This window comes from Triturus cristatus, chromosome 2_1 (assembly GCF_964204655.1).
Source record: "Triturus cristatus chromosome 2_1, aTriCri1.1, whole genome shotgun sequence".
NCBI lineage: Eukaryota > Metazoa > Chordata > Amphibia > Caudata > Salamandridae > Triturus > Triturus cristatus.
The window spans coordinates 1,049,320,862-1,049,345,196 of record NC_140581.1 but is presented as its reverse complement, the minus strand read 5'-3'; the positions used below and the strand labels follow the sequence as shown (position 1 = coordinate 1,049,345,196).

The 24,335-nt window shown below is 43.3% G+C and overlaps 1 protein-coding gene across 1 annotated transcript in view; it reads right to left on the bottom strand.

Moving 5' to 3' along the window:
- The window catches only part of EGF (epidermal growth factor), a 732,085-nt gene that overhangs the window by 457,116 nt on the left and 250,634 nt on the right, over window positions 1-24,335 (bottom strand). The window contains exons 7-8 of the mRNA XM_085635667.1: window positions 22,623-22,745; window positions 668-790 (exon numbers count right to left, since the gene is read on the bottom strand). Coding sequence (XP_085491793.1) covers window positions 668-790; window positions 22,623-22,745 — 246 coding nt within the window. The remainder of the gene's footprint in view (window positions 1-667; window positions 791-22,622; window positions 22,746-24,335) is intronic.

Sequence of the window (24,335 nt, the reverse complement as noted above, 5' to 3'; positions counted from 1 at the left end):
AAACCCTGCGCCACGTTGCGCCATATTTACATCGTGACGTATCTATGGAGATGCGTCAGGATGTAAAGCCCTGCGCCACGTAAAACCTGCCTCAGGTTTCACGTGGGCGTGTCGACAGAGGAGGGGGCGTTCCGTCGCAGGAACGCCCCTGAAAAGTGACTCAGTCAAATCTATAAGATTTGACTGAGTCACTTTCCCAACGCTGATGCGCCAAAACCCTGCGCCTGCTTGAAGCAGGCGTAAGGCTTGACGCACCATGTTAGGGATCGGGTAGGTTGGAACAGTGCTGGAGTGCGACGCAACTGAAGCACTGCGCCAACCTTACGCCATCGGATGCGTCACGCATCTGTTTATTCCTACGCCATGATGCGCCGCTTGCGACGCAACTGAAGCACTGCGTCAACCTTACGCCATCGGATGCGTCACGCATCTGTTTATTCCTGCGCCATGATGCGCCGCATTGTAAATGCGGTGCATCATGTGTGGCGCAAGGGTAAACTTGCGTGACGCATCATTCCTGGCGCATCCTTGCTGATTTGCAGGGATGCGCCAGGAAACATAAATCTGCCCCTATATTCTGACGAACAACAACAATACAAGTCAAGATATGGGGCCGGATATGCTACTGAACATTCTTAAGTCGTATATATATCTGGAAAGCACATACCTGTGCATGTCTTTCCATTCGTTCCGATCACCGATCCTTCTGGACAATAGCAAATGGGCCCTTCTGACGTCAGAGAACAGCCATGGCTGCACTGTGTGCCATTTTGTGGACAAGGGACGTAACCTAGGTTCAAGAAAGACAAGGGGTAGGCATGGTAACAGCAACCAAATCAATGAAAAATTATACATTATTTTTCCTCCTTCAGCCAATCAGAATTAAGCATGGCTCTCCTCTATAAGACATCTGATCTCTTGTGCAGTTATCACTTAGCACTGCTCACTCTTCCCTTTAATAACTTTTTGGCTTAAATTATTTTAGCGATTGCTCATAGGTTCAAAATATAAGGCAAAAAAGAAATGGCTCATATTGTTTGAGAAAGAAAAAAATGACATTATTTAACAGATAAACAATTGGAAATGTGACCCGCTTTATCTTTAAAAGTTATAAAGTGAGACAATATTTGAAAACGTGTGTTTGTGATATACCTTTTTCTGTTCATTAAAAATAAAAAATTAAATGAAAATGTTGGTCTTGTGTGAAGCCTTGGAAGCCAAGCCGTGACAATCAAAGTTAGAGCAATGTAAACAAAGCATTAGATGGCGTGGCTTGGTTATATATTTGTTTAGGTTGAATCGCTGGATTTTTTCAGCAGCTATGGTTCAGTGGAGACAATATAGTCGCTTGCGATACATAGCCTATTTTTACAGCAAAATACCGATAATCTTTCTTCCTCACTGCTCATAGCTTTTGTTGGCTTTTGGACTGAGACCAAGGCACATCTTTTGAAGAGGTACCTGCTTTTCAATTGGTTTTCAAATTAACATATAGCTTTCCTTGCAATTTTTTTTAATTGTGCTTAAAAAAGAAAAGAAATTTACATTGAGTTAAGATTTGTCTTTTATGGTAATTGGAATGGCAGTCTATTTTCAAGCGAATGGCATGGAAGAGGTAAAAGATTTAGGGGGGAGTGGTCAATCAGGATCCCCCTAATGACCGTTTCCTTGCATTAATAGTCAATCTGGCAAGTCAGGCAATCGTCCCATGCCTTATGCAGCAGTGTACTATGTCTCTGGAACTTGGCATTATGCCCCAGGAAGCTGCGGTAGTTCCACCTCTGAAAAAGTCTACATCGGATCCTAAGGTGCTGAGAAATTATATTCGAGTATCCCTTTTACCATTCCCAGGGAAAGTATTGGAAAGAGGGGTCAATCTTCAGCTAATGAGACAAACCCTTACTGGACCTTACTCAAGCTGGATTAGGCAGGACTGAGCAGCCGTGCCAGAGGCTACAGGTGACACAAAAATGCTATTGGACAGAGGTGAAAGTGCTGCACTTATTGGGCCTGATTCACAAAGGTAACTTACACTTTCAAGTAATTTACACTTTTGAGTATGTTTACTACTTTAGGGCTATTTACAGGAATATAAATTTACTCCAAAAGAGTAATTTACATGTCTCTAACGATCGAAACAGCCTAGGGGCTATTTAACAACTGCAGGGCCTATTCACAAAGGTAACTTACAATAAAGTGTAAGTTATGCAATTAACACACGTAATTTACTCCTATACTTTAGAGTGACTCTACACTCAAATTTTGGGAATAGCAAAAATGAGTAAAGTAACTCAAAAGTATGAGAAAATTACGTGTGGAAATTACTCAAAAGCGTAAGATACCTTTGTGAACTGCTTCATGCATTTTGTAGCACGTTTTCTACTACTTCAAAAACTACTACAAAATTCATTTGGTGAGTTTCCCAAGGCCTTTCAATTTGATTTAGACATGAAGGTTACACTTTGGAGTAAATTTACACTAACATTTTGTAAACAGGCAAACTCAATCATGAATAAGATACCCAAAAGTGTATATTACTTGTGTGAATCAGACCCATTTTGATTGATTTAAGGGCAACCTTCAACACAATTTATCCCCATCCCTCTTTTCTAACCTGAGTGCGCTTGAAATTCATGATCAAGACCTGAAATGGTTTAAGTCAGCAACATTGAATCTATTTAGGTGAAAGGCAAACATTTAAATGTGTGGAGTTCCACAAGGGTCTCCACTAATACCTACGTTATGTAACATTTGTTTGACATTATTAACTGATTTCATCCGCCGCCATGGATTCGCGCTAATATCATACGGAGAGGATATACAAATTGTGCTTTCTTTTGGTAATAATGCTGAGGAGACCTAACAAAGCTTTCAAGACTGTTTAAGAGCTGAGGCAGGATGAATGAAGAATCATTCACTTAAACTGAATGGGGAAAAACAGAGTTGCTACTGTTTGGACGTCCTTCCATGACTTGGTCTCCTGAATGCCGACCAGAGGAATTGCGCTCTAATCCAACTTTCAAGGAAGATATAAAAAACTTGGGTCTTGTAATGAGCTCTATATTATCCTGCCCAAAATAAATTAATGCAACCAGGTCCACCTGTTTGTATTATGTAAGGATGCTACACAAAATATTACCACTTTTACCTGAAAGCTGTCTTCGGACTTTAGTCTACACAGTTATCTTATCACAAATTGACTACAGTAACTCGCTAGACTTGGAGCTCCCCAAGAAGGCTATTCAGAGTATCCAACAGATCCAGAATGTTGCGTTGAGGTTTTAATTAGGTTTACCATCTCACAGACATATTTCATACCAACTAAACTAGTTGCAATAGTCCAAGAAAGATTCAAATTCAAAGCCCTCTGCTTTTGCCACAGGGCCTTATACAAGAAAAGGCCACTGTTTATTCAAGCTAGATTGATATATAATCTCCCTCGGCATTCGCTGTGTTCAGCTGGGGCTAGACTTGTGACGATCCTGGTATCAACCCCTCCAAACGAGATGGCAGAGCTTTATCCTATCTGGTACCAAAGTGTGGAAGGCCTTACCTAGCACCTTAAGAGTTGAAGAGAATTTTCAAAAATGTCATTAGACTTTAAAAACTTTGTTTTTCTGCTAAACTTAGAGGGTATTCCTAATAGTGCTGGGACGCCCATTGGGGAACCTATTTGTGCTTAATAAACCATTGATTCATAAATGACAGCAGGTAATGATTGACATAAGATGTCATAGCATCTATGAGGTACCAACAGAATTTGTATCCCATGACACAAACCAGTATCTACCAACACAAAAGAATCCATGGATGCCCTGACAAATTCACTAGACGACCATCTATCTAAATACAAGTCCCATCAAGTAATTATTGTGGGGAACTTCAGCCTAATAATAATAATACTGCCATTTGTAGAGCACGAACAGCTACCTCCGAAGAGGTGTCCCGGCGCTATAGCAACAGGTGGCGTGTAAGAAAGCAAGCAACGTAACAAGAGTCCAGGGAGATTCATCTTGATTAAAAAGCCATGTTTTGGCTGCTTTCCTAAATTGCGTTTCTGAGGTAATCTGGCGGAGGGCATTGGGCAAGGCGTTAAAAATCAAGGATGCCCTGAGCATGAAAGATCTGCCTCCCATCCGTGCTTTCCTGACTCGAGGGGTACATAGCAGGTTCTGCGAACTAGACCTAAGTAGACGATCCTTCTTTTATGCACCTAGCCTATGCTTCAAATAGCTGGGGAAGTGCCATGGAATACCCGAAAGGCTAGGGTAAATGCCTTGAATTTAATTCTATTAGCGACCGGCAGCCAATGCAGTTCTTTCAATCTCGCAGCCGCATTCTGAACCATTTGCAATTTCTTTCTCTGGTATGCCGGTAGGCCCAGATAAAGGCCGTTCGCGTAGTCCAAGTGAGATGTTACTGTGGCATGGACCATGACCCGCCGGTAGTTTTCAGGCAAAAGGTGTAAGACTTTTCGCAGGTTTCTCAGCCTGCTGAAGCACGCTCCTGTCACCTGTTGAATTTCGGCTGAAAAGGATAAATCCGTCTGCCATTTAACTCCCAGATTTTTTGTGCACCCTGCAGGAGCGGGAGGAAAGCCCATTTCCTTCGGCCACCAGAGATCTGCATCGGGGGCGGGTTTTTACAAAAAAACAACACCTCAGTTTTGTCCACATTCAGCTTGAGTTTGTTGTTATTCATCCATTGAGCTATCTCCTTTAAGCAGCTTATAAAATTCTCGAAAGAATTACTTGACCGGTCTTTAAAAAAAAATACCAACTGGGTATCATTGGCGTAGGAGATCGCCTTCACCCCCCAGTTGGCATTCAGTGAGAACGGAGGGGCTGGATAAATCTTAAAAAGTAAAGGGCTCAGGGCCAACCCTTGCGGAACCCCACACCATAAGTGCTTGCGATTGGACTGATGGGGTTGAAGCGCCACCCTCTGCGTGCGCTTATGGAGGAACGATTTTAGCTACTCCAGGACTCAACACTGTATCCCCATGTCTGAGAGGCGCTGGACCAGTATGAGATGGTCCACCATATAAAAAGCAGCTGAAAGATCCAGGAGTACCAGCATAGCTGATGCCCCTGAGTCCAGGGCCATCCTGACTGAATCTGCCATCTCTATCAGTGCTGTTTCAGGGCTGTAACCAGCACGGAAGCCAGATTGGGTGTCGTGCAGGATACCATGGCTCTCAATAAAATTAGACAGTTGTCTCTGCACCATCTTTTCAAGTATCTTGGTTTGTGCAGGCAGCAGCGAAATCAGTCTGTAATTATTCAATTCGCCTGCATCAACATTGGGTTTCTTCTTGAGGGGGAGGAGAGTGGCATGCTTCCATAAGTCAGGAAAGAGGCCAGTAGTAAGTGAAGTGTTCCATATTTCCGACAACACCTGGATGGAAGAGTTAGCCAGCTCTTTCCACAATTTCGGTGGACAGGGGTCCTCCAATGAGCCTGATTTACAGCCCAGGATCGCCACCAGTGCCTCCTTCTGTGAGATCTGAGTGAATTGCGAGAAGGAGGATCTGAGTATTATCCTTTTAATTATGTCTGATTTGATCGTTTCAACTATTGCGGAAAAGGAATTGTAGACCTTACGGATTTTGGTGTAAAAAAATCCGATATTTTCTCACATATTTCCACCGAAGGTTGTGCGTCAGTCATCAGCTCACGAGGTTTAAGGAAAGCGTTTATCACCTTAAAAACAGCCTTGCCAGGTTTATCGGCGTTCTCAATACATTTAGCTATATCATTTTTCCTCGCTTCCTTCATTAATTTATGCATTTCTTTAAGCGATTTTTTATAGAAAGTTTTAGCTGCTCTATCATAGTCCACTCTCCACTGTCTCTCAAGACACTTGCATCTGCTTTTCATAGTCCTTAGCCTCTCTGAAAACCAAGGAGCAGAAGGTGATTTCCTAAAGGATTTCATAATTTTTGCTGGAGCCGTGGATTCTACTGCAACCGTAATCCAATTATGAAGAGTAACGGAGTCTACATTAGAGTTCTTAGAAAGTGCAGGTTGGCTGGCCAGCAGCACCAGGCTTAGAAGCTCCGCTGTCAGCCTTTTCCAATTTCTTTTCATGAAATATCGAGAACTCTCCATTAGATGGGGTTTTGCCAATCTAAAGGAGAAAGACACTAGGTAATGGTCAGACCACACCAGCTGGCCTGGGGCTTTAATTTCCAAGGAAGGGTTATTGGAAAAAAACAGATCCAGGGTATGCCCTGCTATGTGGGTAGGATGTTTAACGAGTTGGGGTAAATTTGCTCCTTCAAGAGAAGAGACTACCTGCATAGCTTGCGCGCAGGAGGGGTCATTAACATGTAGATTAAAGTCCCCAAGTACTATAAATCTTAGGGCACCGAGACAAAAGACCTAGTGCTCCGAGGCGCAGGAGTCCTTGAGAACCGTTATTTAATGTTCTTAACAACTGCAAGTTTATTACAACGCATGCTCTAAAGGAGGCATGCTCACCACTATGGACTCCGAAACCAACCTTTAGGAACATCTCGACGATCGATTACATCTTGGTTAGTGAAAGCATTTCAGAAGGATTGATAGATTTTGAAATTGTAGCTAGGGCTGAAAGTGATAACAGACCTCTGAGGGCCACACTGCGTCTAGAAGTACTGCTAGCATGAATGATGGAGGGTTGGGGAGGGGAGCAGGGGAGGGTGGTGGGGAGTGGGTGGGTCAGACAGGTTGTTAAAACTATTGAGAGAAATTACATTAGGCAACACTGAAAGGCAAAGGCAAAATAACAAGTGGACTTTTGGTAAACTAGGTGCAATATATAGTCCACTTATCTCAAAACTATGGGGGTGTTAAAAGTGCTATCCCTAAACATCTTTGGATTAAATGACATTAAAAAAAGACAAATAGTTGCAATAGGACTACGAGCATGGGGGGCGAATATTGTGTGCCTCCAGGGGCGGCTGGTGACATTTTAAAGTGGTGGGGCGTAAGATGATTGGTATACTTCACCGTTGTGAGCGAGCGTAGCGAGCGAGCCCGAACGCCTATAAGGAGGGTTCGGGGGGATTCTCCCCCCGAGAAAATTTTGAAAAAAGAGAAGAGAAATGGTGCATTTTCAAGCAAATTTGAGAAAGCAGGAAGGTTAATAAAGCAATTGTGAAAGTGCAGTTATAACATTAATAAAGAGATGTCATATAACATAGGTAGCTGCTTATTCAGTGTACAACCACAGAGCTTCATAACAGACTTCGAGATACAATGCATTTCTGAGTACCTCACTCACAGATGTTTTTTATTTAACAAATAAACTGGTTGCAAAGTAGCAGCATTAAAAATTGTTTACTTTTTGTAAATGAAATCAGCACGTCTCTCTCTAAGAGCAGCAAACTTTTCAATAACTTTTGTGTTAAAGTCCGGGATTTTCTGAACTAGCTTGCTCTCTACAGAGAGCATTGCCAAAGCATTGAGTCTTTCCTCAAGAATGGTGTTTCTCAGGAATGTCTTAATCCTCTTTAAGGCTGAAAAACATCGTTCTGCCTCGACTGTTGTCATAGGAGTGGTTATGACAATTTTAAGTAAAGCCACTGTCTCTCCAAGTGACTTTTCGATATTAAGTTTATGAATTAAAGCCAGCAAAGACAAGGCACTGAAAGGTGATAAAAAAACACGTGAATTTGCGTTTCAAATGTCCGATCCTGCTGCAACACACTTACAAAGCCCACACATGACAGTAACCCGATTCAAGGCCCCATTCTCCCGATTTTTTTTTTTACAATCTCCCACTTTGCTCTTCTGAAATTTTGGCATGTACGTTTCAATCAAATGTCCGATCCTGCAGCAGGTTTTATGACAAACAGCAGAGTAAAAATCTTACAGTCAGCAGAAAAGGACAAAAAAGTTTCATAAACTCAGCAAAGCACAATACAGAATAAAACTCCACCACATCCAACACCACAGCCGAGCCACCCCCATCCATTGAGCACTGAAGCCTGCGCTGCTGATACTTACTTGGGCGCTTCACACTGGGCCTTGGCTAAAGTTATTTCTAGATTGGACCACAGAAATGATGCGACTCTGTCGCTTTTAACAGACTTGACACACTCTCAAACACTTAATGCATCATTTTCTGCAGTTCTAAAGGCTCACGTTAATTAAATTTTTTGCATATTTATATAGCGCGAACTCGACCCGAAGGTATTGGAGCGCTTTACATAATTAGCACCTATTTACATTGCACATTCAGGCATGGGGAGATTAAGTGATTTGCCCAGAATCACAGGACGCGACCCCGAGGTTTCCAGCACCAAAGTCGGCAGTCTAGTTGACGGACCACATCCTCTCCCAACTGAACTGAAGAAAGTGCCACCTTTTAAGTCCTGCACAGGAAAACATAACACCCTAGGATCGTGGTGGTAATACAGTGAGTGCTTCTGTGTCCAGTTGGGGTGGTATGTAGATGCATAGGATATTATCATGTTTCCCCTCTACCGATCCCTCAATTCCCACATAGTCACCATGTGACTCCTGGAAGGTTCACATCCCCACGAGCCGGAAATGTTTGTGAAGGGGTATGTACAACCCCCCCAGATCCCCTAGTGAAACCAGTGTGAAAGACCTGGTCATAGCCAAATCTATGTAGGAAGTGGCAGTTGGAGACTAGTAGGTGGGTGCCCTACATTAGCAGTACTTCTGGTGTGAATCATTTGGCAAAGCTAGGGACTGCCATGAGTTTGATGTGGTCAAAGAGGCCGTTAATATTTCAAGACATGACTTGAAAGTCAGCCAGGGCTGGTGGTCCTACGCGAGGCAATATTTGAAAATCAAGAGACTCTCAATCACAGTTGTTGTAACTGACTTTTGGGGAGCGTGGGGTGAACCACGCGTGAGCAGCAGGAGTGTAGAGGGCTGGTGAGACGGGGGCTCGTGGAGGTGGGCTCGCGCAGCCCAGAACACAAGGGATGATGGCGAAGAACATTTACAAAGTGTGACAATATTTCTTGGTAATAGTATTCTGTATTTGAGGGTGTCAGTAGGTACTGCATATCCCAGGTGGCGGCAGATTCCAGCGCACTCTGAATACATCCCCTAGGACTCCCTCCCTCTGTGGCAGTCCTGCAGTCAGTCACCCACTCCTGACCGCAGCCTTCCCCGCCCCAAGTACACGCTCTGACCTTATCCTACGTCTACCGCTGCCCCCACCCTCCTTTCCCGTAGAAGAGGCACGGCTCGCTTGTCGCCCCAGGATCGTCACATCCAGGCATGCGGCCGGCTCTCATCCGGTTTCACAGCCGCTAAAAGCCTCAATTAACCGCGCATTAATTATTCAGTACGTGGAAGGCGCGAGCCGCTGGCTGAGGTCTGGTTACAGTTTACACCTCTGCTTCTGGGGGAACAGTAGAGACACTAGTACTACTAGTACTAGTCTGATCCAGAGAGGATGCAGACAGTGTAGGCACTCCTCTGACTCCTTGGACACCGATCACAGCCTCCCCCAAAAGACAGGGTCCCTGTGCAGCGCCCCTGGGGCCTTACATTGACCAGAAAAGTCCCATTGGTAGCTGAAGTAAAGTAAAACACCATCGCATTACAAATGCTGGGGAAACCACATCGAAAACGACAGTACTCACCAAGTCAGGGCCCAGGGGGACAACAGTAGAGACTCAGCACTGCAATGTAGTACTACACAACAGAAAAAATTGTCACCACCACCACCACCACGAGTCGGTCGGTCGGAGTCAACCCACGAGGTGTGTACGGAGAGGCAGTGGCACCACCGCGTGCGTGATGACGTGACAGATTGCATAGAGTGCGCAGCGCACCTCATGGCCAATCACTGTCACTGTGTTCAGACTAAGCCACAGTGATTGGCCATAGTTGCGCGGCACCCAATGCAGTTACTCCTAGGCTGCCGAGACAGTCTCAGGCTCTCTCAGCCAATCCAGAGACGCTGCATTAGCAGCGCCTGCCCTGGATTGGCGAAAGAGCACGGATAGGGCTCGCCCGGAGGGGCTGCTGCAGAGGCAACCCTAAGCCTCTCGGCCCCCTCCTCTCACTTAGTAGTACACATGGCTACAGTGCGGCGAATGTGCATGCTTGTGCTTGTCGTGAGACAAACTCGAGCATGCGCAGATAAATTGCGAGCCGCCCGCTGCCGCTGTCAATCAACTCACTGTGTCACTGTCAGTGCTCGCCTCGCCCCCGGCCCCACCCCCTTCATTGTCCGACGCTCGCATTCATTGCCTCGCAATAATAATATATTATTGCATTGCTGGTCTCAGTCTGCGACTCTGCGTGCGTGCGTTCGCGGTAAGTGGGGCTCCGCCCCTGCGCCCCAATGTACGCACCGCCACTGTGTGCCTCCAAGAAACGCACATAGAGGGATCTCAGAGCCATATTTTAAACACATTAGGGTATAGGTTGGTGTGTGCTACATCACAGGGGGCACAGGTTCGGGGGGTTGCAATCTTAGCCAAGGGCAGTGGGTATGTTTTTAATCACTCCAAAACTGATAAATTTGGCCGATGGGCTATTACGGAATGCCAATATGGAAAGGGACAGAAGCTAACACTGTGTGCCCTATACGGGAGCAATAGTGATGACCCTGTTGTATTTGACGAAATCTCCAATGAGCTTGCACATTGGCCTCTACCTGTAATAGTATGTGGGGACTTTAATATTAATCTTCCATCAGATTGGTCTTTGAAAAATGATTGGCTTTATAAAGGCCACAAACCTAAAGTATTTAAGTCTCTGAAGAATATGGGTTATGTACATGGATTAGTGTATGGTTGGCAAAGATCCAATCCTAACGACCCAGGGTATATGTTCTTTTCTATTCCACACTCTACTCATGTTAGAATAGATTATGTATTAATGTCAAACTCACTTAAAACTAAGTGTCAAACAGAGAAGTTGCCCCGAATACTATCAGACCACAACCCTCTAGTTTGCACCCTGGAAATGGCACCTGTAAACACAGAACCAACACCCTGGACTTTTGAAAGATCCCTGCTGCTAGATGATAACTATTGTGCCCATATCAGAGGATGGATCCCCAATTTCCTAGCTGATAATATTGGCAGTGCCTCAATTGAAATAGTTTGGGACACTAGGAAGGCAGGGATTTGGGGAGAGACACTGCAGTATTCTTTGAGGGCTAATAAACTAGAGAATGGAAAGCATGAGGGGTTTACAGGAAAACTTTAGGTTGGCTGAAGAAGAGCTGATAAGAGTAACAAACGGGATCAAAGTGGCAGAAGAAATTACTAAAATCCAAAGCCAGGTAGCTATCGCCACGGCGGCAATCACCAATATCTTTACTGACAAAGCTGTCAGGAAAGCAATTATGTGAAAAGAAATAGTGAATGAAGTTAATGAACAAGTGGGTCATCAGCTAGCCGTGCGAATGCGGCAACAAACTACATCCAATCTGATAAGTGAAATATATGATCCCATTGAGGGCCGATTATCCGATTCAGAACTTATTCAAGAGGCTTTTTGGCGGTTCTATCAAGATCTGTACACGGAAGAAGGTAGGGGGGGGCTTAACCGAGGTTGATAGATATCTAGACTGCGGCATTTATGATAAGCTCGCTGAAGAAGATCAGAGTATGTTGGAGGAAACACCTAATCTAGATGAAATCTTAGTCACCATTAAAAATCTCCCGAAGGGGAAAGCTACCGGATTGGATGGTGTCCCTTCCGAATTTTACATAACGTTTCTAGAGCAAATTAAAAACATTCCATTGGAACTAATCATACATATTTTTAAAGGCGGCCAACCTCCAAATTCTTGGTCTAGGGCAAAAATAATTATTTTCCCTAAAAAGAATAAACCTCCAGAGCAGCTAGTCTCATACCGCCCTATTACCCTCATCAATGCAGATTCAAAAATATATTAAAACATTCTGGCTAATAGGGTTGCCCCCATTATTCACAAAGTGATTGCTAAGTGCCAACATGGTTTTGTGCCAGGGCGCTCAACTATTAATCACATTCAGAGAGTGCTTACCCTATTTGATGGTATGGAGGTTGCGGGAGACCCTATGGCATTGATCCTTCTCGATGCCGAGAAGGCTTTCGATAGGGTCTCCTGGCAATTTCTGTGGAACTCTATGTCTAAGGTTGGGATTAAGGAAGGCTTCATACAGGCAGTACAAAAACTATATATCAATCCCAGAGCAGTGGTATTGGTGAATGGAAGTTTAACCAAAGAATTAACAATCTCCCGAGGAACACGCCAGGGCTGTCCATGCTCACCATTGCTTTTTGCAATTTACATAGATCCCTTTATCCGTAGACTGGAAAGGAATAGGGAAATAATACCCATTGTATTACAAATATATCCAACTAAAACATTGGCATACGCCGATGATATAGCCATTGTCACTGCTGACCCTATTACAGCAATGTCTGTTATTGAGAGCGAAGCTAGCAATTTCGGTTTAGTTTTCGGTTATGCGCTCAACCGAGGAAAGACACAGATTGTTTTAAATAAAAAAAGCAGGAAGGATGATCCTCAGGTGGTGGAAAAAGCTACATACCTGGGAATCGCCATCTGCTCTAATCTTGATAATATGGTAGACATGAATCTAAAACCAATTGTGGGCTCAATGCAAAAAGATTTACGCCGTTTAGACAATCTTCATCTGTCTATAATTGGAAGAGTGAATGCAGTTAAGATGGTGTATTTCCCGAAAATCTTGTATTTGTTTAGAGCAATTTGTCTTGAATTCAACAGTCACTGGTTTAAGGTTATGGAACGCATGTTCTCTAGTTTCATCTGGGCATATTCCCAACCTCGGCGTGCTTACAACCTTCTAACTCTCCCCAAGGATAGAGGAGGTCTAGCTCTCCCTAATCGAAAAGCTTATTATTGGGTATCGGTACTACTCTATAGCAGTGAGCTACTACAAAATTTGGGGGCTGAGGAAATGTGTGAGGGTAAGATTCCGTCTATTTTCCAATTAATTCTTGGTAGCAAAAGCAGAGGGTATTTATGGAGACACCTACATGATAGCTATCATAAAAAGGTAAAATTCAAAACACTCTAGAGTGGGTTTAAAGTTTGGAAGGCGGTGAGGAAAATGTTAGGTTTAGGGCAAATTTCTCATTATACCCCCCAATGGATAATCCAATTCTTCCGGGCACTATTTTCAGAGATAATTTCATAAACAGATGGAATAAGGCAGGAATAATACAGCTAGGATGCCTCTTCTGTCCATCCGGGATTAAATCTTTTGAAGCTCTGAAAAATTATCACTTGAATTGGCGGGACTTATTTAAATTTCTACAAAGCAGGGATTTTCTTACACGTAAACTAGGGGGGAGGGTAATGGGTGAGAAAATATCCATAGTGGAGACAGTCATACACACCTACCCACACTATAGGAGGAGTCTACTCCTCTCTTATCGCTATGTTTTCGGATGATTTGGAGAAAATCTCACAGAAATGGCAGGGTAAGTTAGAAATATCTGCCGAGGGATTTAATTTTGCCTATCTTCTTTCTCAAACCATACTCATTTCTACCAAACTTCAGGCACAGTTCTACAAAACCTGCTTCTTTTTATATTACACTCCAGATAAAATAGCTAAGTGGGGGAGTGGCAAGGGAACCTGTTGCCCCAGATGTATGATGTTTAATGCTGACTCTATTCATATCTTCGCTACTTGCACCGGATTAACAATGTTAAAACAAGACATAGAGAAATTTTTGACTACTGTTTTGCATAGGGAGATAGCTTTAACTAGCGGAACAATCTTATTAGGGGCCAACGACCCTGACAGCCTTGGTATTGGCAACGATTTTATCTTTATTGCGATGGCGGTTTTAAGATTATGTATAGCCTCTGCATGGCTAGATCCTATAGCACCATCTTTCCAACAGTGGTAAGCCAGGCTATTGGCCATGTCTAATTTGAAGGTTGCCATTTATAAGTGGAAGGGCAAGCTACGGCGCAAAAGGGGGTTGAGGATTTGGACTCTTCTTCTACAATGGAGCCTAGCTCAAAGCTAACTGCTATAAATTATTATTATTATTTTTTTTGTTGCTTTTTCTTTAAAATCAACCAAATGTATGATGAACAAGAATGCTTTTGCTGATTACTTTGTATTTTGTAAGGTGTATAAGGAATTTGTTTGTATATCTGTCTGACTCCGGAGGGCGGGTGGCGGGCGATAATTGTGGAAAAAAAATCTGAATAAAGATATTTTTAAAAAAAGAAAAGAAAATTGGAGACAAAATGAGAGCAAGGATCGAATTAAAGCAGCACGGCCTGAATCACTCTAAATATGTCTCCTCAATAAAAGGCCAGGAGAATATAGTAGGAGATCTACTATAGTACCTGGGAAACAGAAGGCAACAGCACTCTGGCAACAAGCCCTTTCCGATTACTGGCTATCCACAGTTCTAACATTCGACATAATGTTAGGCAAACGAGCCATACGAAAGGCCCTGTTAGTCAGGAAAAGAGGGGGAATCCCACCAGACGGTGTCTCTCCCTCACAAATCTTAGGTCAGCTTATAAAAGGAAGGTTTGGAAACAAAAGAGAGATCATACTGAAAAGGAATGGCTGAAAGTATTCTCCCTGATGAAAGAGAAGAACCTTAGCAGGCTCTGGAAGCATATTAATCAGCTGAGCAACCGTGGAGGGTCGAGAGAGAATAGGGTTGCTGAGAGTGACTGGCTAAGCCATGTAAAGCAACTATACATGAGCAACTCATCAAAAGAAGTCTACACCGAAGCAACCAAGAGGGGAGCAGGGCACTGTAGGCCAAATACAGTAAAACATCAGATCGCGCCCCACAGTATAGAAAACAGTCATATAGTTCTGAATAGCCCAGAAGCAGGACATTGCATGCCCCCAGGCACAACAATCAAAGCCAATACAAGTCAAAACAATCAAAAAATTGAGGAATGATGAAGCCCCAGGACATAATGAGTAACCAGCTCCGGTATTTAAATCGGCACCCGACTTTTGGGCAGCTGCTCAGCCCCGCTTTTCAATAACATGTTTTTAAGGGCAAGTGTCCCGGACTCCTGGGGGGGCTCCATACTCTGTCTGATTTTCAAGAAGGTCGACTGCTCCAAACTCACAAATTATAAGCTAATCGCTCTTCTTGATATAGAAGCAAAGTCCTATGCATGCCTCCTTATGAAAGATTTTGAGCAATGGGCACAAGGTGAAGGCATCATTCCAACTTATCGATCAGGATTTAGGCCACATTCTTCAACTATGTATAACATCATAGCACAAGCCCATTTATCATTCCAGGCAGTTAAGAAGACGAGCCTTCCGCTGTTTTGTTGTTTCATCGATTACAGCACTGCCTTTGACAAAGTTGACCGCAGAAGGCTATGATGGAAAGGACGCGGGGGATCCCTCCGTCTTTACTAAAAGCAATAACATCACTATACAAAGACACTTGGGTACGGGTCAAAATGAGTGCTAACACAGTGTCCTCAAAAATTCTCACAGACTATGGTCTTAAACAGGGCTGTGTACTGGCACCCCTTGTATGCGATCTCCACACTGCAGATATGGGGGCTGCACTGCAAGCCACCTGCTTAGTTTCTCCAAGGCTGGGCAGGATGAGGCTGCAGATGATACTGTAATAATGGATCATACTAGAGTCGGCATTCAGAGAGCCCTAAATGCGCTGAATTGTTTCAACCAAGATAACCATTTACTGATCAATCAGGGGAAGACCAAGGTAATGGGGTTTGGGAAACACCAGCACAAAAAGCAAGCCCATTTGTTCATTGGAGACCAGCGAATCGACACAGTAGCAGCTTATAGCTATATTGGGGTATGGCTCTCAGAAAGGGCCACCTCAAAAATGTATCTAAAACATCTTAAAACTAAGGCCAACAATGTTACTCCTCTGCTAAGACAATTAAGCCACCATTTGTTAAGTCCAACAGCTGAGCCAATACTGACAGTCTTAAGAGCAAAACTACTTACTGCCATCTGCTATGGTCCACTGGCTTTTCCCGGAGAGCTGGACAAGTTCCTAAACGCAAGTCAAATCAAGGCATACAAATCGGTGTTGCAAATCCCGTGAGCAGCAAGGAAATCAAGGCTAAGATTGGAGCTTGGCCTTTGGAGGCCAGACTTGATAGGCCAGGGGGACCTGGTAAAGTTGTACATCAAGACCTTGGTGGCTCCGGAAGACTCACTTAGACATCAACAAAGGTTTGTTCTCGAGGAGACAGGCACAGCCTGGCTGATTAGCCTCAGCCAGACCATCACCACTTTAAAGATAGAGGCAGTAAGTCTACAACTATCTACAATTCCTAAATACTCTTCGAAAAAAGCAGTGAATAAGCAGGTCCTGGAAACATCATTTGCTCTTGACATCAAATCCCTCAGCACCAGTCCGCTCACAGAACCACTAGACAGTTCATATATTTTGGGAAAGGCTTAACCGTACCTGCGGGAGGCCCTGTCAGTGGAGGCTTGCAGGAAATCCTCTCCATGAGAATCATCACGTCAGGTAGCACAGATTTTAACCCAGCATGGGCTTGTAAGAGGGTGACATCGAGTGCAGGTTATGCACCTTTGTTAAAGAATCCGGGCTACACCTTCTGTGCTGCTACCCTAAATTGAACAAAGAGTGCTGGCACCTTCTTCGCATGCTGCTCATTGCATATGGAGTAAGGACCTGCAGGGAGGCCTCGGCTTTGTGTTTCTCAGACTCAACGGCAAGAAACGTAGCAACACTGGGGAAATTTACGCATATAATTAGGAGTGCCATAAAGGAGGTGTCACAGGGAGAGGCTGCTTCTGCGCTAGTTTGATGCCTCTATTTCATCTCATGCTATCTGGGTCTCACAAAGTGGGGATTGTGGCCGGAGGGACCCTGTTAGGCATCACTAGGGTCAATACTTTTACTCAAAGCTCATTTTTCATAATTTTAGAATCGCTCCAGAACTTAAACTTTTTTTAAATAAACCCCAGAGAGCGTGTACAAATGAATGGAGGAACCCAAGCCCTTGTAAGGACGATGGCATTGAAGGACTGGGTTGAGGGCAGGAGTCTAAGGCGAAATTGTTAACAATTGTTGTATTCTGATAGATGTTATGTATTTATTTATTTTTCTTTCTTTTTACTTTTATACCGTAATGATTTTAATTAATCAAGCAGTTAATAAATTCAATTCAATTCACTGAGCAGCCTATAAATATTTATGAAAGTCAGGGCACATCAACCAAGAACCTTCTAACTTGAATAGCATTTATTCCTAGAAATTAGAGAAAATTATTCATGCCAAATAAATTAATCTATACAGGATTCAAGTTTAGTGACAAAATTAGATGGGATGCATACTGGAAGATGTTGAAATAAATATAACAATTTTGAAAGAATCAACAGCTTTACGAGGTTGACCTTAATGATTAAAGAAAGCTGGAGTGTTTTCTTGTAATGCAGCAGTTGTTTCATTTCAGGCCATTTATTAAGATAATTCATCTGAAATAGGTCAACATTGTTTTAGGGATAGTTGCCCTTTAGTATCCAACTTGTTCAGCATTCATAAACTTTTAAGAGCAGGGTAAAGACAGAACATAAAACACACAAACGGATGATGAGAGGCTGCTTGCAATAAATCTAACCACTGGCAATTGCTCAGGGTAGCACTCCAACCCATCGTTCTTTAGCTCACTTCGCCACCTCAGTTTCGACCCATCCATATGCAAATTACTCAAGACCCTGCGCCTAATGGGAACAGTCCAGCCCAAACTGCCAAGCCAGGTCCTCTCTGAATTAGAATACCAGCAACCCAGACCAGTTTTACCCTAGTTAAGTTAAGGGCTGATCCGCTGGGTACAGGTTGGTTCCAGTGCCCACGTCTGGGCATACCCATGCCACTTAGGGCAGTACATGAAACTCATAAAAGGTAATGGGAGGCTGCTTGCTGTGTCACTGGTCGAGGTTCAGATCGCGCTATATAATGATGTGGCCGCAATGGTAACAGACAGCGCACAGCAACACAAACATTGAAATAAAAGAAAGACATGACTGCCAATGATATGCCACGTAATATGCTTACTGAAGCAGACAAATGACAAGTGATTACTTTTCTGAAGACGTTAACATTAGTGCCATTCACAGATATTTAAATTCTTGTGCGTTATTGTAATTTCAACCTCAGGTAATCTTTACAGCAGTATTTTCTAATGAAATATGTTTATGTTTTGTCTAGTCACTTAAATTGGCAATATAGTATGTTACCCATATAATCTGCCTGATCTTAAATTACCTGTGTCCCAAAGTAATAATGAGGCGAGGATGTGGAGTAACGGCCAGAGCTGTCGACTTTGGATTTGAAGGAACTGGGTGCGAGTCTTGGTGATGACTCATCTTTCTAGGCAAATTATTTAATCTCCCATTGTGTTCATGTAAAGCGGTTGAATAGCTTCAGGTCGAAATCGCACGATATTATGATGTAGGTTTGAGTCTCGACGTCGGCTCAACATTCTGGGCAAATCATTTCATCTCCACGAGTGCTCATGTAAAGCGCTTGAATATCTTCGGGTCGAGATCCTGCTATATAATGATGTGGCCATGATGGTGGCACGTGACAGCAGGCGCCATGGTAATAAAGCACTGAAAAGATCGAGCGCCCATGTGCAGTGCTCTTGAACAAAGGAAAAAGTAGTCCTTTTTACAACTGCTAAAATGGGACAAGTGGAAGAGTACAAGTACTAGGGGGCTGATCATGGGACTAAGAAATTAAGGAAAAGGTGGGCCAAAGAGGAACGATTACCCACTCAGAAGCAAGGATTTTTAAAGGATACTGACAAACAGATGAACAGCAGTTGGTGGGCTGTAGGCCCACAAATTATGTACAGCACGTCTCGGACAGACAGTGCAAGCACTGTCCAGGCTCGACCTAAAAAGGAAGGCTTGAGCCGAGCAATTAGGCTAATTTACCAGGTTGACATAGCAGTTTAAAACTGCACATGCAAGCTCTGCAGTGGCAGGCCTGAGACATGTTTAACGGGCTACTTAAGTGGGTGGCTCAATCAGTGCTGCAATAGTAGTATTTGATTTACATGCCCTGAGCACATGTAGTGCACTTTAGTATGGACTTATAAGTAAATCATATATGCCAATTGTGGATAAACCAATATTAACATGTTTCATAGTGAAGAGTACAGTCACTTTAGCACTGGTTAGCAGTAGTAAAGTGCCCAGATTCCTAAAGTCAGCAAAAACAGGTGGTCATAAGGCAAGAAGTCAGGGAAAACCACACCAAGGATGCCAGTGCCAAATAATATGGCGTCTTGCATTCGGACATGCCTAGCTGACCTGGAAGGGGTCCTTCATGGACTCAAATCTGAGTTATGTTTCTACAGCGAGAGGCGAGTCTTGGCCCAGATCCAAGAATACAGTGAGGCTGCTGAAGGGGAAACTCATTTTTTTGCATGAAGAGGCCTTTGCTAGGTGATACAGTGAAGGGAACAGGGATGGGTAAACTTTGGCCTCCGTCCACAGAAAAACTGAAGCAGCATGTACATTGTTGAATTACTGGCCGATGATGGAGAGAGATGTCAGTCCATAAAAAATCAAGCAGGTAATAATTGACTATTACTCCATTCTGTACTTGTCAATTGCCAAGATGACCTGGGATGACATTGTCACTTACTTAGACTTTATACACTTGCTGTGGCTTGATGGTGCACAAAGACAGTGTTTGAATGTCCCTCTTAATGAGGAGGACATAGTTCAGGTCATTTAGGGTGTACCTGGAGACAGGGCACCGGGTCTATATGGGCTCACTATCCAAATCTTCAAGGAAAAGGCTGAAAAACTAGCCCCACTACCGAGAGTGGTGTAGGAGGGGGCTAGGGCCACCCCAGCCTCCCCCATTGTATCAGGGAAGCACATATCATTATTCCATTGAAAACTGATGTCTCCACATCAGTGTGACACATAGTGTCCACTATCTATGATAAATGTGAACAATAAAATATTTGCTAAGCTAATAGGTGCCAGGATACCGTCTCTGTTTCCCCATTTTTTTTTAAAAGTTTTATTTAGCGCGAACTTGACCCAAAATCAGGTATCAGAGCGCTTTACATGAGCACCTGTTGCATTACATGAGGACACATTCATTTTTGTTAGGCATGAGGAGAGTAAGTGATTTGCCCAGAATCACAGGATGTTGAGCGTTGTTGCCGAGTCTCGAACCCACTTCCCCATATTTGAAGTTGACTGTCCTAACCGTTAGGCTACATCCTCTTATCCAGCTGACCCTCTGCGTGCACTTTTTGCATTGCTCCACTCCTTAAACGCTCAGCTTCAGGAAGGGGCAGTGTTTGAGGATGCCACAAAAGATTTTGATTCACTTGATTGGCTGTATTTGTCTTTCTTACACAGCAGAATAGGGTTTCATGCCTCCTTTCACTAGTGAATTCGACTTCAATGCGAGCAAGCAATTGTAAGATTGCAGGTAAATCATGCTGTCTGAGCTGCCTTTCCTGTCAGCAGAGACACCCATCAAGGGTGCTCACTACCCCCAATTCTATATGACATTGCCTTGGAGCCATTTGCGGCTTGATTGAGGCAAGATCACGCCAAACAAAGGCTTAATTGCACAGTTCGGTGGCTCATTGTCTTCATGCTAGCGGATGTAGTGACTCTGTACGTCACAAATCCTGATTTAACTTCTGGCCATGTGCTGTGGGGGTTCCTCAGATTCAGTGGACTAATTGGGATCAATATCAGTTGGTCTAAATCAGTCAAATTTCTGCTGACGTCAGCCATGCATCGGACCGAGATTGAGTTTCTATTCCTATGGGCCCAAATTTTCGAAAAATATTTGTATATATGATTTACCAGAGATATTGAAGGGCTGTGAAAGGAAAACTATGGAAGAACTCTCATGTGGTTGGAGGAGCAGATACACATGGAGACCAAATTACCACTGTCCTTAACTAGAAGAATTGCAATTGGTAAAATGGTAGTCCTACCAAAATTTCTTTACCTCTTTGTCAACATACCAATCCCACTGCCGAGAGCTTTCTTCACTCGACTTAAAACCCTCTTGATTAATCTGGTGTGGGCTCGGAGACAGCCAAGATTGTGTTAGGAGGTACTAGTGATGCCATTTGAGCTGGCGGGGGCTGTGTGCGCCTGACTCTGAGTTCTACTACTACTGTGTGGAAACCGAATTTGTCCATCATTGGTTTCACCCAACATGATCCAAATGGCATACTGTGGCTGAGACGGATATTGCTCACCCTTGCTTGCTGACTACATGCTAAGCTCCACCGATAGGTAGAAACTGTCAAGTGTGCAACATGGGCATGGAACTGGCTTCAGGGGAGGGCTGGGTTGCCCAGCTTGTATTCCAGAGGCCTTCAGCTGGCACAGAATGCAAGATAAAGCCTCTGTTATCACACCTAAAGCAAAGCTGGGCTGGCAAACTGCTCTTGGCTCATATATAATGGACGAACAATGAAGATTCTGCTGCGCTCATACAAGTGCCATGTCCCCTAATTACAGACCACGATTGATACATGTTAAATACTTACATCAAATTTGTCACACCCGTGTTTAACTTCACAAAATACGTCCAGTCGACAGCTCCTCCTGTGATTGGTGTGTTGGGGAAGGTGCACATTTGTTACAGCTAGCATAGCCAAGAATGGCGAACTTGTACACAGCTGTGTCAGGGGCGTAACACAGGCCCCCGCAGCCCCCGCGGTGCGGGGGCCCCAAGCTCCAGGGGGCCCCCTCGGCACTGCACTATGGCCAGAAAGCTCCTGATTGAGACTGGAGGGGGCCCCTCTTCGTACCGTGCAGGGAGGCCCCCTCAATTTCCGTTAAGCCAGTGAGCTGTGTGTGAGTGCGCCAGCGAGATCTGTGAATCTGTTGTCCCCAGGTAGCCAATGTTGGCCCTCTTGGGATTAGTCAGAGATGTCCTGACCAGCTGACAGCAATGATGCTATTCCTAGCTAAAAGATGAGTGGCAACGCACTGGAGATACTACTACTACTGCTACTGCTACTGAATAATATTGGTTGAAAGAGGTTTCATATTGCCAAGAACAGTTAGAAGAATACTGGATCCTGATGCCAGCCAAATCCAGACCAAAGGATATTTGGGGCTCATTCAGTTTGTATATGGCTTTGAATAGGGAATACACATTTGATTGATGGATAATGGTATCTCTGATGAGCAACATTATAGATCCACCTCTCTCGGACAATGGTGATGGAATTGTCAAACTCTACTACTGGTCTAGGGTTGTGTCATCGAGAACTCTTGCTAATCCCTAGACTGCTGGATTGATATTTGGAACTTACTCCTGGCACTCTTGACTCTGCTATGGCTGCTGTACAGAAATAGACACCCTGTTGAGCCAAGTGTGGATACTAAGTGGATATACTGTAGAATAAGAGTAGAGTAAATTATGTGATTGTTATGGGGAAGTGCCGCCAATGTTAGTGGTTTCTGTTCTGTTTGTCTCATTATTAATTTTTAAAATCCATTAAAAAATATTGTTAGAAATAACTACATTTGTAATGGCATACAATTTGATCAAATTTGGTGATATCTAGTTTCACATATTGTGACAGATTTACTTAAAAAAAGACTCTATATATCACTGTACTACCAGTGTTCCTTACCATGGCAGGTTTTCTTGTCTGGTAGCAGCACAAATCCTTCGGGGCAGGTACAGTAGTATGAGCCTGGGGTGTTCACGCAGCCCAGAGTGCAACCGTGGGTCCACATGCCACATTCGTTGATATCTGGTGGGAGAAAAAAATGACAGTGCGACATAAGATGCGCCTTACAGCAGAGATGTGCAATGCAACACCACAGCCAAGTAACTTTTTTTAGAGTAGAAATATGAGGCAAAGTTTATGGGGTGCATGTGTATATCAGTTGCATAACATAAGATCATGCCACTCCTGCAGAAATGTGGTGAGGAGACCTGGAGACATCAGTATCTCATATCTCTTTATAGGCCTTTGACTGAATGAGGGCCCCCTGAAGAGTGGGGACTGTGGGGGCCTATGTTACATTCCTGGTTACCCATGCTAAAGAGGAAGACGAGACACAGCCTATAGCACTGTTCTTTCGTGTACCTCTCTGTAACTTAGTTTTACAACATATTAACAAATTAATGTGGTGTATCATTGTCAACTGGATTGAAATCAAACAAAACGCTGGGTTTGCCCATTGAGCAAGCTCAAGAGAAATTGGGCCCATAAAATAGTCTGATTCTGCAGAAAGTTTGAAAAAACAGTAGCAGTGGCGGCTGCTCTCTGTTTCAGAATCTGCGACTTGCTTTTTTGACTGGCGCTATTTCACGTCATTGGTGGTAAGGTGGCGCTTATTGCAAACACCTTTTACCACCACACTAAGAAAGCAGGATTCTGGAGGTGGTAATATGCGACAAGAATGTTTATGCACATTTATTTTATAGTGCTGGTGATGTGTTCTGTTTTTATTTGTGCTGCAGTGTTTTTATGATACATTATTTCAACTTGATTTTGAGTTGTATTGTGGTTTTAGTGTCTCTCTCTGGTTCAACTATTTGTTGTATTCTTCCCTGTTGTGTTTGAATTGTGCTGTTACATTGCTTTGTGTATGTTAATATGTTATGATCAGATGTTTACTTTAAATACATCAACATATGCTGCCACATTTCTAGCCAAAAACTGCACATGCCATTAACGTTCCATTATCAAGCATCTATTTACCACAGTCGGAGGCAGTAAAACAGTGATGCACGGTGCAATTAGTTGGCCAGGTTTTTTTCTTAGTAAGGTCAGTCTCATTCATGTTTTGGTGGTCGGGCCCAAACTAAATTTCTGCTGTAAATGAGGGTTCATCTGAAAATAAAAACCCTGCCCTGGTCTATCTGCTCTACCTCAAGTACCTCAAGTATGCTAACAAAAAATAAGATGATGCGGAGGAATAAATAACGCACAAATTCCAGTAGGGAAAACCACAAATTAATGTAATTAAATATACTAAATTCAGTTAAAATTAATTGTTAGTTTCACAAAAGTAAAATGTTTATATCTATTTATTGTTTGTTAAGGATTATAAAACTATATTTATAGAATAATTGAAACTATTTTAATTATTTAAACAAAAATAAAAGTACATCTATTTGTGAATGCAAAAAGGATACTAAAATATGTAACCATAAAATAATATCTCTTTTCTATTTGTATATTGTTTTTTAAGTCCATACCTTCATTGATCATCAGCCTAACTCTAATCATCCTAATTTTGTAAGAAAAATTAGCTCTACATCTGACACCCAATCAGCCACTTCTTGGGAACACAAATACGCTAGAATTTTTGAAGACCCTTTGGGTAATATT